Below are 17560 nucleotides of genomic sequence, written 5' to 3' on the forward strand. Positions count from 1 at the left end.
AGGTTGCCTCTGGGTCTGGTAACCCTTCAGCCTCTCCTGAGCTTCAGAGGCTCAGGGCAGAGAGGCGGAGGGAACTAAGTTCCTGCAGGAGGAGTGCTCGCCTCCAGGCCAGGAGAGGCGAGTCACCTGTGGACCGGGGCTGCCCTATGCCTCGGGGCAGATAAAAGCGCCAGCCCAAGTCCCAAGTTGCGGGAGCAACATTGTTGGTAGCCTGTTCCTGCCTGCACCCTGTCCTGCTCTCCTGCCAGAGTTCCTGACCTCACCTGACTCCCTGCCTTGGACCCCGCATCACCTTTGACGGACAGCCTCCATACCGGGCCCTCGACCTCGGACTGGACTCAGACCTCTAGATCAGTGTTTCCCAACCTTGGGCCTCCAGCTGTTTTTGAACTACAATTCCCATCATCCCTGACCACTGGTCTTGCTAGCTAGGGATGATGGGAGTTGTAGTCCAAAAACAGCTGGAGGCCCAAGGTTGGGAAACACTGCTCTAGATATAGCTGCATCACAGGAGTGTGGATGCCAGAAGAGAGAATGAGGAACTTAATCCCAGTGATCTTCGCCACAGTTCCTTATACAGCAGACAACATGACCCTGCTGAACTTCTTCATTAACACAGAGTGTGTGCAGCGAATAGAGTGTAGAAATAAAAAGCTGTCTCCAATATCTTTTATTAGTTTTATTTTCGAAAACGTAACAGCCAAACGCTACAAGCCATCACTCATCCTCACCAGCAGATTACAAGACATTTAATCAAACTAAATACAGTTTGAATTAACCAATTATCCTATCCTTGTCAGGAGCTCATCCTACACTTGAGTAGGAGCCTGGTAGAGACAGATGCCCAACTGGCATGTTCTCTGCCTCCTGGTCGTTCGTTCAGGAGCTTCAAAAGCTTTCTTCTGCCCAAATATCACAGTGACCGATGCCAACAGACATCAGCACACTTAGGGATCCGCAGAGTCTTCGCAGCTTGCGTAAAAGAACTCAGCAGCTCAGCATTTTGGCTAATCTACTTTATTTACATATAAACACACACGGGGCACTGCAACATGGCTCCCTCTCTCTCTAGCATCAGACAGCAAAGAGAAAAAGAACAAAGGACAATAGTCCCACTTCATGGGACACAGTAACACAAACATTCTGTCTCCGTCACTTCCCACTTTGTGGAGTCAAAACATACACCGTCATGTGAAAGACAAGAATCCCATGACTGCAATCATGGAGCAGGAATTCTAACATCCATATCCTTTCCTGCACCCGGTGCAGAAAGTAACTCCCCTTTTAATTAGGCAAAAAGTCGAGAAACCACAGGTATGCAACTAAGTAGGTCAAACTGCAAACATGCACCTCTGAAACCAACCTGGTTCCTGAGTAGCATTATTGACCACTTTAAGATAAAGGAAAACCGACAGACCCATGTGTACAGCCCCCAGCAGGGGTCAGCCTGTTGGTTTCTGCTCTCTTCACTGTGCAGCGAAGTGCTTGTCACGAGGCAATGTTTACATTCCACACTCAGAGTTGCTGTTGGAGTTTCTCACGGGAAAGGAGACTGGATGTGACGTACACTGGTTTCCTGTTTTTCACTGTTCTCTCCGTGCTTCAGAGGGAGAGGATGCCTCTCTGCTCCTTGCAGAAGCAAGATGCTTGTTTGTAAGCTCTTAGCATTGAAGTGTAAATAAAGTAAAATAATGTAGAGTATGTGGCACGTACTGCTCATCATTCCGCTGTGCTCAGGACTCTGCAAAATCAACACAGCCTTGACCACCAAGACCTACAGCCACGCAGGGTGGGCCACCACTGACCCAATGTTTCTTGTGTCTTTTCCTCTGTCTGCACTGTTGCTGCCTGTTCACCTGCCCTCTCTAAACATGCAAGTGGTGACAAAGGTACGTAGAAAAAGCAGCATCTTCCACATGGGGGCCTGCCGAGAGACTGGGGCACAGTGGAGGAATCGTCCCCCAATGCCTCTGCGCTGGTATGACGTCTCCTTCAAGTCCAACCCTCAGGCAGCGCCTGTCAAGAAGCATTATTCCTGAGCTCCCAAAAACTCTTCCTTCCTCACAATCTCAGGGGAAGGGGGGAAACACTCAGCGGATGAAGGAAGCATGCAGTTACATTTCCATTTTTATTCTGACATTTCAACAAAGTAATCTATTTTTTATTTTATTTTTAGAAACTGTAGTTGTATTCGGAATAGTCGCCTCTCGCTGGAAATCTGTACAGCAAGGGAATGAATTCTAATGAAAACTGTTAGCATGCATTTTCAGACGCGAGATCTGCCAGAAATTCCTTTGGTCCCAGTGCTGTACAAATACCAAATGAACTCTCTCTTTTTATTTAAAAAGAGAAAGAAAACAGCCAACGCCACAGCGCTGTAATTTCTAATACACTTGCTGCTGTTGAAAAGGCCACTGCCGCGGTTATATTTTGGCAGCTGTGTGAAAAAACTTGTCACTCTCTTCATAAATATGTACCAGACGGAATATAAGATGGGAGAATTTAACAGTTAGCCGAATAACATGCCAGCTTCTTTTCTCCTTGGTGATTAAACTATTTCCCCATGCAAGAACAACACCTCTAGCTTGAAAAGGATGCCACCTCAAGGCAAAAGCTCATATGAATAATTGCTGTTTTAGAAATGATGCGAGTTTTCCACAGACCACGAGCAACTTAAGAAACAGTCGCTAGACTTTTTCCAGCACATGGCATTTAATGGATGGAATATATTGTGGGCCCGATCCAGCTGTGACTAAGACAGCAATCCTAACAATCCAATGAATACACCCAATGGGGAGCAAACCTGTACGGAACTGCTGTGCGTACCTTGTTGAAAGCAACAAAGCTTTCAAACAAGTCAAGACTGACCTGTTTCATTTATTTCAATGGGTTTCAAAAGAACAGCTACATTTATCTGAATCAGGGACTAGTGCCTGGTCATGTAACACAGAATTTCAATATGCAACCTCCTCAAAAGGAAATGAAGAATGCAGTCTCTCCCTCTCCACACACACACACATACACAGAAATAGTTTCCCCATTTTTTGAAAATATGTTACAAATGGGTGCCATTTCCCCAACTCAAAGAAATACAAATAAAAGCAAAACATCCTCACACGACAGTGCCTGCACATCCAAAACTAATTTTCGGGATTAATATGAAATAATTTGTAACTCTCAGGTGATTCTGTGTTTGCACTTTACTGCTTATGTGGGCAACATGTGATCAAAAGGAAGCCTTTAATATGGGTAGAATCTGAGACTGCAATCCTGTACACACTTACTTGAGGGTAAGTCTTATTAAGGTAAAAAAAAAAAAGGTAAATGACCCCTGGATGGTTAAGTCCAGTCAAAGGCAACTATGGGGTTGTAGCGCTTATCTCGCTTTCAGGCCGAGGGAGCCAGCATTTGTCCACAGACAGCTTTCCGGGTCATGTGGCCAGCATGACTAAACCACTTCTGCCACAATAGAACACCGTGACGGAAGCCAGAGCGCACTGAAATGCCATTTACCTTCCTACTGCAGTGGTACCTATTTATCTACTTACACTGGCTTGCTTTTGAACTGCTAGGTTGGCAGGAGCTAGGACAGAGCAATAGGAGCTCACCCCATCACGGAGATTCGAACCACCGACCTTCCAATCAGCAAGCCCAAGAGGCTCAGTGGTTTAACGCCACCCGCGTCCCTTAAGTCTTATTAAGCTCAGTGAGTAGACTTGCAAGGGGGTTGTGCTGAGAGTCGCTTTTACGTGGCGAGTTAATTTGTCCATTCTCACTGCAAATTCTGATTGCATGGGTCGCCATCCCTATAATCCTTTGGTGAGGCTAATTTTTTCTCAATGAAAATTTGCCTCGGTATAATGCAAGACATAGAGAGCTAGGTTTCCAAAAAACCCCCGATTATGTTCATATTAAGCACGTTTTAGAATCAACTGCATTTCCGAAAGGACAGCTGATCTTTCACATACAAAAGCACCTGCTGTTAAAACTGCTATTCAAGGATTAATCTGAGCTCATACTTGGCCCCCACATCCTGTTTTCACTGCTAGGATTCCTTCCTGTAGAACACCCAAAATAATAATGAAAAACGCCTCTAAACATGCACAGCGTAATAAATTTTAAAAATTCTGCCACCTGTCTCCATATGTGGGGTATCTATGGTTATTCATCAAGGACATGGCAGAAGTGTTTTCTGACATTCCACTTTACACAATAATACAAATTAGAATGCTTCAAAATAGATAAAAAACACATTTACTGAGAATTCCAGTGAGATATACTGGACTTACAGCCTAGTTGGTGGGTTTAAGATTCGCACGTCACTAACACTAAGCAAGAGAATCCCAAGGCTGCCATTGGACACCCACTTACCTGAAAGTAAGCTCCATTTAACTCAACAGCACTTACTTCTGAGTAGAACGGTACAGGATTGCATGTCAAACATTCAATTGATTTCCATAGGCTTTGTTTCCAAATAAACATGCTTAGAATGGCAGCATAAATTAGAGAGAAGGGATTGTAGTTGGTTCTCAAATGGAATTCATTCCGGAAGTCCGTTCGACTTCCAAAACATTCGGAAACCAAAGTGCAGCTTCTGATTGGCTGCAGAAAGCTCCTGCAGCCAATTGGAAGCCGCGGAAGCCCTATCGGACGTTCGGCTTCCAAAAATAGTTCACAAACCAGAACACTCACTTCTGGGTTTGCAGTGTTCGAGAGCCAAAACTTTCGAGAACTAAGCTGTTTGAAAACCAAGGTACGGCTGTATTTTTTTCCAATCAAAATATTTGAACGCTGTACATTACCCACTCACCGCAATTTCCTGCTCGTAGGTCCAAACACCGCAGGCCAGTTCAATGCAGAATATAACAAGCAAACTTCCAAAATACTGCAAAACACAAAACAGGAGTTAAATTGTAACTAGTCTAGTAGGGAGAAATAACTTCTTGTTTTAAAACACAATTTTTGTGTTCTAAAAATCCTAAATAATTTTGGCTTCTTAACCAAACGCATATAACGGTTGTTTTGGTATAGTTAACCTACCTCCCAGACCCGTGCAAAGCGAGATGTTCCAAGCCCACTTAATCAATGGGATGGATGCAAGCCAACTGCTGTGATAATAAACAATTAGACAAAAGCTGCTCATAGAGGGTAGTTTTTGCCCTGAGGGTAGTTTTCAAGAATTCAGGGTAAGAGGAATTCAGAACAGGCAGCTGGTGCTATCATAGCAGGTTACATAATCAGTGACTGTTCAATTCCAAGTAATAATTTTAGGATCAAGTTACAAGGCAGTTATTTACCATGTAGTAAATCAAAGCTGGTTTACCATACTGTTATTTCTGCAAAAAAAAAAAAAAGGCTTGCTACTCTAGCCACTACCCCACAAATCGCACTGACGTGACGAACGACACACTAGGAGGAATATTATTGGTAGCAACCACAGTTTGGCATATATACAGCACATCTGAGCGTTCGAAGGGTTTCCCATGTGTCCTTTCAGGAAACCTACAGAAAGCTATTTGGTCGCTATCATAGGCAGTGGGTCTTATTTAAGGTCACCCAGTAAGCAAATAGTTAAAGTGAGTGCTGATCCACAGCTATATCAGTTGTTTAAAAAAGGTGTTTAAAAATGCAACCTTTGTGGTCTGGTAACCACATTGACTTATAGGGTGGATATAGAAGAAATAATTCCTGGCACCTTCCGGTTCAGTCATAGCACCAGGAGATTTCAGTCGGCAAGCTTTAATTGGAAGATGGGCATGAATCAAGCATTTCTTGTCTTAGGGCTTATTAACAGGAGATGTTTGTGCATGACAGAGGGAGAGAAGGATTGCTTTCTTATTTGTTACTGAAATTCAAACACATACAAATTTGTTATTGGCGTCAGAACGACCAGGGACCAACAACAAGAAGGAATCTCTCGTATTCAGGCTGCAGCCCTATGAATGATTTAGCCAGTCACACATGCCCCCTTTGAACAAGGGGTCAAGGAAACACACTTTGCAAGTGGCACAGCCATTCACAGTCGCTATGGCAGCAGCGGCTTTGGGCCCATCCTTCCATTAAGCCTCCACACTGCTCCACCTCCAACTGCACTGCAGCTCATCACCAAACAAGAGTACAGCTTGCTAAAATGGTCTGAGGTATTTCACAGAATAGGCGGCTACTTTGGTCAGTGGCAGACCTGGTTCAGGGAACTCAAGTTTCTGAGAAATGGTTGCAGAGGGGGTAGAATGAGGTGAGGAACCTCAGGAACAGACGCCAAATGTGCCCTACTTGGGTCCCCTTGGGATTCTTCCCAGGCCACAACCCCTATCCTCAGATTGCATCCATCAAAGGTCATGTTCTGTGCCCTCCTCGAGTCAATGCATCATTGAACAGTGATAATGCTACTCTTTTGGCTGTATAGGTTTATGACATGGGTAGGCAAACTAAGGCCCGGGGGACGGATCCAGCCCAATCGCCTTCTAAATCCGGCCCGTGGACAGTCCAGGAATCAGCGTGTTTTTTACATGAGTAGAATGTGTCCTTTTATTTAAAATGCATCTCTGGGTTATTTGTGGAGCATAGGAATTCATTCATTCATTCCCCCCCCCAAATATAATCCGGCCCCCCACAAGGCCTGAGGGACAGAGGACCAGCCCCCTGTTGAAAAAGTTTGCTGACCCCTGGATGAGGTGGCTGGGTGCCGAAATCCCAAGGGAGCAGAAAATACTATGTATGCAACCACAGCTGCACAGATGTTATTGGCCCAGAGATGGAAAGATGATAAAGTTCCTGCCAGAGAAGAATGGCAGATGAAGTTGATGGACTACGCTGAAAGGGCTTAAATGACCGGAAGAATCAGAAATCAGAAAGACCAAAATTTTAATAAGGAAGGGGGAAATTTATAACCATTGTAAACGGTTAAAATCGTTAGTAGGATTAGAATATCACTTGTAGGTTAAGGGTGAATTCTGGACACAATGAAGATGTAAAAGATTTGTATCATCATAAAAGATGCAGGAGGAAATTAATAATAGGACCCACAAAGGGGAGGATGGAAGTCCAAGAGATTCCTTGGAATCTTGTCTTTATGATTTATGTTTGATATATCTCTGTAAAATTTTAATTTGAAAAACCAATTTATTTATTTTTTAAAAAAAGAGAGGTGGCTGTATATAGGAAACATGTGACTTTACAAAGGTAAGTCTCACCTGTTGCTCTGCCCCATCACTGCCTTACGGCTTTCAGAAAGTCGCCTATAAGAAAATGTGCCTTTGGGCAGTTTCCCCAACCCTGAGAGAGAATGTGCAGGTTATTTACAGTAAAGAAGTGGGGAAAACGTTGCTCTTGGGAAATGTTGTTGTTGTTCTAAAAAAAGCATTTTATGGGTCTTTCCCTTTGCGAAAGTGTTTCCTATTTTCTCTCTTCTGTCAAAGTTACGACGTTGCTAGAAAACCAATTAATCATTTGTCAGGATGCATCTTCCACTGTTATTAATTTATTCCCTTTCACCGCTCTAATAAATAACGAACATGCATACAGTGTGTCGTACGGATCGACTGCCATCATGTTTCAGGTAATGGTGCAAGGAATGCCGGGCGTGGAAATAGAAAATGCTACACATGCAACCGTTCAGCCACTTCTTCTGCAGTCAATATATTGGTTTAATTCCAACATTTCCTTTTTTTCTGAATGCCATTAAATGTTTCACAGCTGAAGCAACACTGTGTGTGTGTGTGTGTGTGTGTGTGTGTGTGTGTGTGTGTGTGTGTAAATGGCTTTCTGCCTTACAACAGGTTTTCAGAAAGTTTCTGAATAGCTTTTAACGCAAATAGCTTTTAAGTACAGTTAAAAAGACTGGGGGGGAGGAGAAGATAAAATGGAATGTGTACAATGCATTACAGTGGTACCTCGGGTTAAGTACTTAATTCGTTCCGGAGGTCCATTCTTAACCTGAAACTGTTCTTAACCTGAAACACCACTTTAGCTAATGGGGCCTCCTGCTGCTGCCGTGCCGCCAGAGCACGATTTCTGTTCTCATCCTGAAGCAAAGTTCTTAACCTGAAGCACTATTTCTGTAACCTGTCTGTAACCTGAAGCATATGTAACCTGAAGCGTATGCAACCCGAGGTACCACTGTATTTTGTGCCTCTACAGCAGTGTTTCCCTAACTTGGGTCTCCAGCTGTTTTTGAACTACAACTCCCATCATCCCTAGCTAGCAGGACCAGTGGTCAGGGATGATGGGAATTGTAGTCCAAAAACAGCTGAAAACGCAAAGTTGCAAAACACTGATCTACAGCAAGCAAGGAATCGACACAATGTTTGCAACAAGCAGTCAAAACACACTTCCCAGAAACAACAGGTGAGATTGTAGGTGGGAGATTCTGGCTCAAGAAAGAAAGAAGATTGGTTGGTGCCTGGGAGAATGTCAAGAATAGATCAGCCACTCTCACATTACAGGGGTTTATGTATGGATTTTATAACTAAATTTATACTTGTAAACCGCTCAGATGCCATTTTGTCACGCAAGCGGTATAGAAATCAAACGATTATAACAGCTATTATTGTTATTTCTAGGAATCATTGTATTACTTTTTGTCTCTACAAAACACTTTGTTATTCTGAAACTGTTAATCTTTTATTTTATTCTATTTATATGAAAATTTATTTACCGCTAGCTTGTGTAGAACACATCCACACAGTGTACGAATATATATATACATATAAACGACAATAAATGTTACGAGAAAGTGCAGCATTTCCCACTGGCTACCAGTTTTCTTCCGAGAAACAAGCAATCCAGACATCGGCCTGTACCCTCGGAAGCATCTCATGCCCCCAGCAGAACACTCAATTTGCAAAGGGAACTCAAAAGGAGAAGGTGAGAGCCAAGAAAAGTTCCTGCCTTTGTAACCGATGGCTTCTGCTGCTCAGATCATAGTTACAACCCAACGAAGCGTGATGAGAGGCAGCCCAAAGATCACTCTGGAAGCTGCTCTTTTAAAACTCTGATTAAATCCGGGAACAGCATCCCAAATAATGGGAAATGAATTCCTCAGGGCACACTTCTTTTCGGCTACCCTTATCAAAATCCCGGAGTGATGAAACTCAGCTTTTCCCATTTGCATGCCAATAAAAGGGCGTTTCCTCAGCTGGGAAGACAAACTATTTTAGAAATGGAATGAATGTCGTTAGGTCTTTAAAAATAAATCCTCTTCATGACAGATATGATCAAAGCAAAAGGGTGGACTTAGGTCAAGCAAATTGAAATGTAGCTGTTGACTTCAGGGAAATCAGGATGAAACTAGATGATCCCCCTTATTGTTTGCCAGTACATGGGGTGTGAAGATTCACAATACTGCTAAATAGTTGGGTTTTTTAAAGCCCCAAATGTTCTGCGGAGTGTGTTAATTTTCTCAGGTTTCCCCTGAATGTGGCACTATTCTTTTTGGGTTGTGTATGTGTGTGTTTTCAATGCAGACTTCATTCCTTCTCCACATTACCACATAATAAATGCCATGTGTTTATCAGTTTATTCCCACACGATCAAATACAAATGAAACATCATTTCAGATGGTTCGAACAGAAAGTGAATGAGAGGAAAGTTGAGTTTTCCTGAGCAAAGTGAGATCTTGCGGTTGATGGTGAGGAAACCATGGTCCCATGCATGCAACAGGGCCCCTAGATATAGAAATACATGGATGTCAAGATAGTGTCGTGCTATCCTCCCATTATTTGGCATCTTGGCAAATAATCCTCAAGGTTAGAGGGGGAGAGCCCTGCGGAGGGGGGACCGCCACAGCTTAAAAGCAAAGCAAAGAAACCTGTAGTCCAATGGTCAGTAAGTATGGAAGTTGTGTCACGAATTGCTCACCCTTTCTGTAAGAGTAGGAATATGCAGCATTGACAGGAACAAGCAGATACTCCTCCATTAGGCTGATCCATTAGGTTGCCTTGATGCAGCATTTTGAGAATGCCATGTGGAATTCTCTTGAGCAAAGAAACCTACTGGTGCATTTGGAAGTCAAATATGACCTTCTAGGAAGCACGTTCCTGGTGAACTAGAAACTTTGCCACATAAACCGTCTAACAACTGTACTTCTTATGTCACCTCAATTGTCAATATTGGAAGAACCTTGGAGAAGAACCTAGTGGGTACGATGAACCTAGTACATGGAAGGTAGCATGGCTCTGGGGTTTGGGTGAGGAACCTACAGCTCATCAGTTGGTTCTTGGACTCCAGTTCCCATCAGCCGGCATTGCCAATGATCAGAGATAATGGGAGCTGAAGTCTAACCACATCCACATCCGGAAAGCCACAGGTATGTCATGAATGCTGTAGACCAAACCCGGGTCTCCAGCTGTTTTTGGACTACAAATCCCATCATCCCTAACCACTGGTCCTGCTAGCTAGGGACGATGGGAGTTGTAGTCCAAGTTTGGGAAGCGCTGCTCTAGAGCATAGCCTCTCAGTATAGCCCCACCTGTGGAAAAGTTGCTAGAGGGCTCACGGACAAGCTGTCTTCACTCAGTTTCCTCCGATATTCCACGGGAAGCCCACCCCACCCCTCCAGACACATCCCAGGCCTTCCTGTGGCCCCTGCAACTCTCAGGAGATCCTGATCATTGAAATTTCTGTATTCAAGTGCATTGCTATTGTGAGCAACAGTTAAGCACAGGGCTATCTTTATTAGAAGAAATGAGTCTGGGAGCCAACGTGATTAAACAGCAAAAGAGTGTCAGGAGCAGCTGGCACCATCAGCTCCCTGCCCAAGCTGTCAGCCTGATAGGCAGCTGCTGGCAGGAGTCAAAAAACCAGAAGAAGCCAGGCAAGGCAGCCCTGGGGGAGGAGAAGGAAGAGTGCTCAACCTGGATAAAGGTGTGCCCTGCAGCACATTTAGGGAGGGGATGTCAGGGACCGTGCTGAGAAGGTCTGCACTGAGGAGAAATGGTAGGAACCTCCCCCTCCCTCTGCTCCTGATCAGGATACTGAACCTCCCCAGGAGCAGGAGGACAGTATAGATTTGGAACAGTAGTTTGCAGAGGGGCATAGTTCAGAAGGCAGAAGCTGGGAAATACTGGAAGGGGGACAGCTAGGAGAAGTAACACTGGGAGAGAGAGGGATAACAGATTCACTGTCTCTGGAAAGCATTCATCCGCTCAGCCCAAGGTCAAGAAGAGCTGAACAGAAAGCACAGTGTTTACGAGCTCAGGGTACAAGACGCAGTAGTGACTAGTGACGTGAGTGACTAGGGAGGAAGTGGGTGAAACCCTTAATTGGGAGCACCACCATTCCTAGAAAATGGATTCTTTGTTCTCTTGCTGTGGTCATTAAAGCTTTTAACTGGTAAAAAGACTCCTTTCCTTTGTTCTGCTTATCTACTGCCAAAGGGGGGGGGGAGGAAGTTGATTCCCTGAAGCCTGACAGAGAGCAAGGATGGAGAAGAAGTAACAGGGGGAAAACAAAGAGGTCTGCTAGGCTGTGGACAAGATTGTCCACAACAACTTAGGCCTCAGCATGGGAGGAAGGAAAAGGCAGCATTTCTGGGACTTGCTACCCCAGCAGAGGGTTGGGGAGAGAAAGGGTAACTGAAGGAAGGGGCAGGCTCCTTGCACATCTGATAACAGAGGAAAAGCAAGACTGCTTGAATAAACAGCTCTCAGAAGGGCTCAAAGGACAAGAAAGGCTCTAAACTCATCTGAAGGAAAAGTTTGCCAGGCTTTTTAAAAAGCCACGGTTTAGCGTTGCATTAGCGCTGAGGAAACCACAGAAACACAGTATCACACAACTGTAAGGTTGGAAGAGATCCCGAATCCTATTCAAAATAAGGGAATTTCCCTTAAAAAAAGGGAAACATTGACAGCTATGGACAGATGGCCGTCCAACCTCTGCTTTTAAATCTCCAAGGAAGGAGAGTCCACCACCTCTTGTGGAAGTCTGTTCCGCTGTCACACAGCAGGGTTGCTTGTGTTTCTCTATCCATGCTTTTCTGAGGCAAGACTTGGTTCAGCAAACTATGTTTCTTTAAAACACAGGCATTGCAACAAACCATAGTTTACACTTAACTATGGCTAGGGTAATAGAAGCACTGAGCCAGTATCATACTTACAGCAGTGTGAAACTAGCTGGCTGCTATTAAACTTGTTAAAAACCTTCAATTGTTCAATTTTGGTCTGAAAGCAAGATAACAAAATGCCCCTTATGCGTCTTTTTCCCTCATAGATTTTTCAGTGTTTTTAAAGCTAGATAGAAGAGGCAGCAAACGGGGGAAAATATATCTGAAAACTGAATGTGCAGACTTTCTAGCCATACACTAGAACTACATGCTTTATTCTGAGCCGAAGTGTTAAACACCTCCTGCGATGTGGGACTTTGCAGAACGCGATTGCAAAGAAAGCAAAAGGAACCATATAAGTATTTAAAGTGCTGCTGCTATACATTTTGAAAGCAATTCAAAAAAGAGGATTGCGCATACTCTCCTTGCCAAAACATTCAGCGCTGACCACCCCAAAATACAAAAAAAGCTGATGAAAAGCCAGTAATCCAGCGTGGATGAATCCCAGCCTCTGTCACGCCTGGTTCTCTGCAGACCTTAACGCTAAACCTCTGTCAGTTGTTTATATTTTTTCCTGCTCATACTGATTGGCTATTGAGTGATATATTGAAACACTCCCATTTAGCAAATGATCAAAGTCCAGTGTCAATATTTGTACAAGGTAATGGAGCAGCTGGTGGACTCTTAATTTTGTACTTAGGTGGCGACTGCATTCCTTCATGCCGGGCACCAACTCCCCTACATACCTAAACCCCAAAGTGTAGGTGGCCAAAGCACTCCAGGAGATTAAGGTAAATATTAGGGGGAAGAGGTTCTGCCTCACTTCCTCTGCTAGAAGGCAACGTGTGAGAAACTGTAGTGCTAGGAGTCAAAATGATGTGGTTCTTCTTTTCCTGAAGGAGCATCTCCAGCCCCATCGTTCAGCCCGGACACTAAGATCCAGCTCTGAGGCCCTTCTGGCAGTTCCCTCAGGGCAAGAAGTGAAGTTACAGGGAACCAGACAAAGGGCCTTCTCAGTAGTGGCGCCCGCCCTGTGGAATGCCATCCCATCAGATGTCAAGGAAACAAATAACTACAGTGGTACCTCAGTTTACGAACTTAATCCGTTCCAGAAAACCATTCTTAAACAGAAACTGCTCTTAAACCAAGGCGCGCTTTCCCTAATGAGGCCTCCTGCCGCTGGTGCCCTTCCACTGTTCGATTCCGTTCTTAGACCGAGGTAAAGTTCTCAAACCAAGACACTATTTCTGGTTTTGCAGAGTTTGTAAACCAAACCGTTCTTAAACTGGGCTGTTCTTAAACCGAGGTACCACTGTATCTGACTTTTAGAAGACATCTGAAGGCAGCCTTGTATAGAGAAGTTTTAAATGTTTATTATGCTTTTATATTTGCTGGGAGCCACCCAGAGTAGATGGGGCAACCCAGTCAGATGGGCATGGTATTATTATTATTATTATTATTATTATTATTATTATTATTAAAGGCCAGCACCACCCATGGCTGGCCCATGTGATGCGATGCAGATCCATGGATGATCCCCATCAACAGGATGGCCTATAGCTTGTGAGTGTCATATCTGACAGTCACCCACAGCAAACTATCACACAATTCTGCCATTTAACTAAGAGCTACCTGGATGACCTAGGGACGCAGGTGGCGCTGTGGGTTAAAGCACCTCCGGGTGCAAGTTCGAAAGCACCTCCGGGTGCAAGTAGATAAATAGGGACCGCTTACCAGCGGGAAGGTAAACGGCGTTTCCGTGTGCGGCTCTGGCTCGCCAGAGCAGCGATGTCACGCTGGCCACGTGACCCGGAAGTGTCTCCGGACAGCGCTGGCCCCCGGCCTCTTGAGTGAGATGGGCGCACCAACCCCAGAGTCTGTCAAGACTGGCCCGTACGGGCAGGGGTACCTTTACCTTTACTTACCTGGATGACTAGATCACATGCTGCAAACATAACAGCCCTGATGGATCAGGGCTTTACACAATGGCAATACAGCCACCTCAGGGAAATCCACGAAGGCAATCACTCTCTGCTGTTGTTGCTCCTTAGCAGTTGGTATTTAGAGACATATTGTCGCTGAATCACAAGGCTCCATTTAGCCCCACCCCACCCCCATGACTAGCAACTATTGAATTTGTATAATCCCCCTTTAAAGGCCGTCTAAGGAACCAGTCAACATTACATCTTGCAGCTGTGAATATCATAAGTTACAATAGCATGTTAAGTGGTGCTTCTGATTGCCCCAGACTCCGGCCAATCAGCTACATTCGATGGCAACTGAGCTCTAGTTTTAAGAGACCAGGGTTGAAATCTTGTGAAACTCATTTTCATTATGAGAAAGTGGCCTTTCAAGTTCTTGCAATTATGGAGGAAGCCTCTTGAACGTACATGACTGAAAAGGACCTGCAACTTTCAGGTCTGTGTTATTATGCCAAAAAGACAAAAACAACGCTCACAGTCCTTCTGAAGCCTCAAGTAAGAGGCATGGGGAAGGCCTTGGAAGTGGAAAGGAGAGATTAAAGGCTGAAGCTATTGAGAGAAGTAACTGGGAAGAAGAAGAAGAAGAAGAAGAAGAAGAAGAAGAAGAAGAAGAAGAAGAAGAAGAAGAAGCCTTAGCAACAAAGCAAAGTACAGTTGTTGCTTTTGGTAGCGAACTCCATTTGTTTGCTTGTGCAACTGATGGACATTATATGGACTCTTGTATCATATGGGAGGAGGAAAAAGAGGAGGCTCACCCCAGAAGAGCCAGCACAGGGAGGCTCATCTCAAAGGGCAATTTAGAGGCACAGGTTTGAGCATCAAGAAAATTCCTCTTATGTGGATGATGTTGTGTGGGTTCTTTCAGAAGAGAAAAGTCTTCCCACAATACATGCAGAACTCAGCACTGATGCCTTCAGACTGCAACCACATACCCTCCAACATTTCTCCAAAGAAAATAGGGACGTCCTATTCAATATTATTATTATTATTATTACTACTACTACTACTACTACTACCCCACCCTTCTGACTGGGTTGTCCCAGACACTCTGGGCGGCCCCCAATACATATCAAACGATAACAAAACAATAAACCTTTTTTAAAAAACCTTCCCTACAGTTACTTATCTCCTTGGCTCAGGGGTTGGATAACTCCATACTCGCCAACATTTTTCCAATGAAAATAGAGATGTCCTAAGGAAAAGTGGGGCAGTCCAGGATCAAATCAGAAACCTAGAACGCTTCTGTAAATTCAAGACTGTCACTGGAAAACAGGGGCACTTGGAGAGTCTGCAACCACTTATTTCCAGCTCCTATGACTTATTTGTACTTTTGATGTATGAGCTACTTCAAAGGGCCAAACCCACGGTCTGTGTGTGGGAGTGTTAATGGACAAACTGAAAAAGTTGCATCCATATTAGAAAGTGATGGGGAGGGAGATGTATTCTAGGAGTTAAAATGGCATGAAACGCCAGTTCACCTACAGGTCATGAATGCCAGCTATTCATCTTCTGCTACCAAATCTGGGAATCTTATCAGCTGCCACAACCTGTTTGGTTCTATCTGCACAACTTTATTCAGTCATAAAGGAACTTAATCATTGTTAAACCAAGATCTTACACATTTTGGTTTGGCCTACGTAGAGAGGGACAAGCCAGTTTATAGATTCATTGCACCATGCATGACTGTGTTAAGCAAATGTTAAAATACAAATCGTTTGGCTGTGCAGTGAGAGCCTTCCAGTGCTTATCTGCCAAACAATATTTATTTTTCTGCCATTTTTCCGATAAAAGCTATTAGTAAAGAGATTTGTGCCGTCAGCTCAGAGATATATTCTTAACAGATTTTCTTTGTTATATAGATACAAATCCACAGGAAAGCAATAATTCTGGCCCATGCTTCGGTTGGCTGTAACAAAAGCCTATTTTCTTACTTCTTTTTTTAAAATTCCACCAGCTTCACGGTCGTATTTTTGTCAAATAATGACACAGTGTGTTTTTATTGGCTAACCAAGATGATAAAATAATTTCAAGAGGCAGTAGACATTTGTGGAAATTACTTCTTACAATCTTGGCATATTCAAGGCTGAATCTGAGCCAAGGCTCGGCCTTGTAGTTTGTGTAACTGCAATAAAGTGTCCCTGAGCATGTGAAGAACACATTTTTCAAACCATGGATGAGTCATAGACTCATGTACCTGGAACTGAAGAAAGGTTAAAAATTAATGGTCAGAAACTATGGTCCCTCTTTAGACGACATTAACCATTGGTACTTAGAATGTGGGTTCCAATCCACAAGCTTGTATCACGATACATTTGTTAGTCGACACTGCAAGATGCAATGGGTTGTATCCACCAAAGTTTTGATCAAAGTATACCCAATGAAATTTAAGGACCTAAATTAGTCATGTTTATTTATTTCAATGGGTCTATTCTGAATATGACTAAAGTCGAACCCAAGCCCATGTTGGCTTTTCGGCAAGAGACCAACATAGATCTGAAAGTTATCAAGCATTTAATGTGTCCAACTTTTCCTGCAAGTTTTTCTGTTCCCATGTCCTATTCACTGGTAACAAAACCATGTGTAGCCAAAATAGCCACCTCTGAGTTTTTTCCACCCATCAAGTTCCAGTGGGCCCACCTGAAATTAACCAGTCTTCCAGCAGTGAACTGTGGTCAATATTCAGTCCACCCCTGTGGTAAAAAAGGTAAAAGGTAAAGGACCCCTGGAGGGTTAGGTCCAGTCAAAGGCGATTATGGGGTGTGGCGCTCATCTCGCTTTCAGGCTGAGGGAGCCGGCGTTTGTCCAGACAGCTTTCCGGGTCATGTGGCCAGCATGTCTAAACTGCTTCTGGTGCAACGGAACACCATGACGGAAGCCAGAGCACACAGAAATGTTTACCTTCCCGCCACAGCAGTACCTATTTATCTACTTGCATTGGTGTGCTTTCAAGCTGCTAGGTTGGCAGGAGCTGGGACTGAGCAACAGGAGCTCACTCCGTCATGGGGATTTGAACCGCTGACCTTCTGATCAGCAAGCCCAAGAGGTGCAGTGGTTTAGACCACAGCACCACCTGCATCCACACTGGCTCATGGACTACAGAGAATTTTCTTGTGAGAGGAAATAAGAGAACTATAGGAGCTCAGATCAGCTATGGACACAAAAGACTTCAACTAAATGGGTTGAGGCTGTGTGCTAGATCAGTTGGTGCTTAGATAATTTGTTAATTAACTGTATTTAGCAGCAGCAGCTTGTAAAAAGAGTTGAGCAATAACCTCCCAGCAATGGAGTCACAGAGTTGGAGATGTGTTGGATACCAGCTGAGCTAATGCAGAGCTCCTGCTGGTGTGTTTGTGCAGTCCCATTCTTGCTGCTGCTTCGCTCTTCACTCTTCCCTGGTGTTGTAAACAAAATCTGCCCTTGTTCCCTTATGGGGTATCCAAGAGCCCATACAGAGTCATTATGTGGGTTCCCTATTGGTAGGAGAAAATAACAGAAGCCAACCAGAGAATATTGAGAAGCAAAGCAGCTAGTTAGCCTG

General features: G+C 44.1%; 1 protein-coding gene across 4 annotated transcripts in view; it reads right to left on the bottom strand.

Annotated features, from left to right (window-relative positions):
- Positions 1–17560, bottom strand: part of TSPAN12 (tetraspanin 12) — a 90529-nt gene that overhangs the window by 18988 nt on the left and 53981 nt on the right. For all 4 annotated transcript variants that reach the window (XM_079994384.1, XM_079994386.1, XM_079994385.1 and 1 more), the window contains one exon: positions 4811–4885. In XM_079994384.1, the coding sequence (XP_079850510.1) occupies positions 4811–4885 (75 nt within the window). The remainder of the gene's footprint in view (positions 1–4810; positions 4886–17560) is intronic.

The sequence above is a fragment of the Podarcis cretensis genome (genome assembly GCF_951804945.1).
Source record: "Podarcis cretensis genome assembly, chromosome: 10".
Classification (NCBI taxonomy): Eukaryota; Metazoa; Chordata; class Lepidosauria; order Squamata; family Lacertidae; genus Podarcis; species Podarcis cretensis.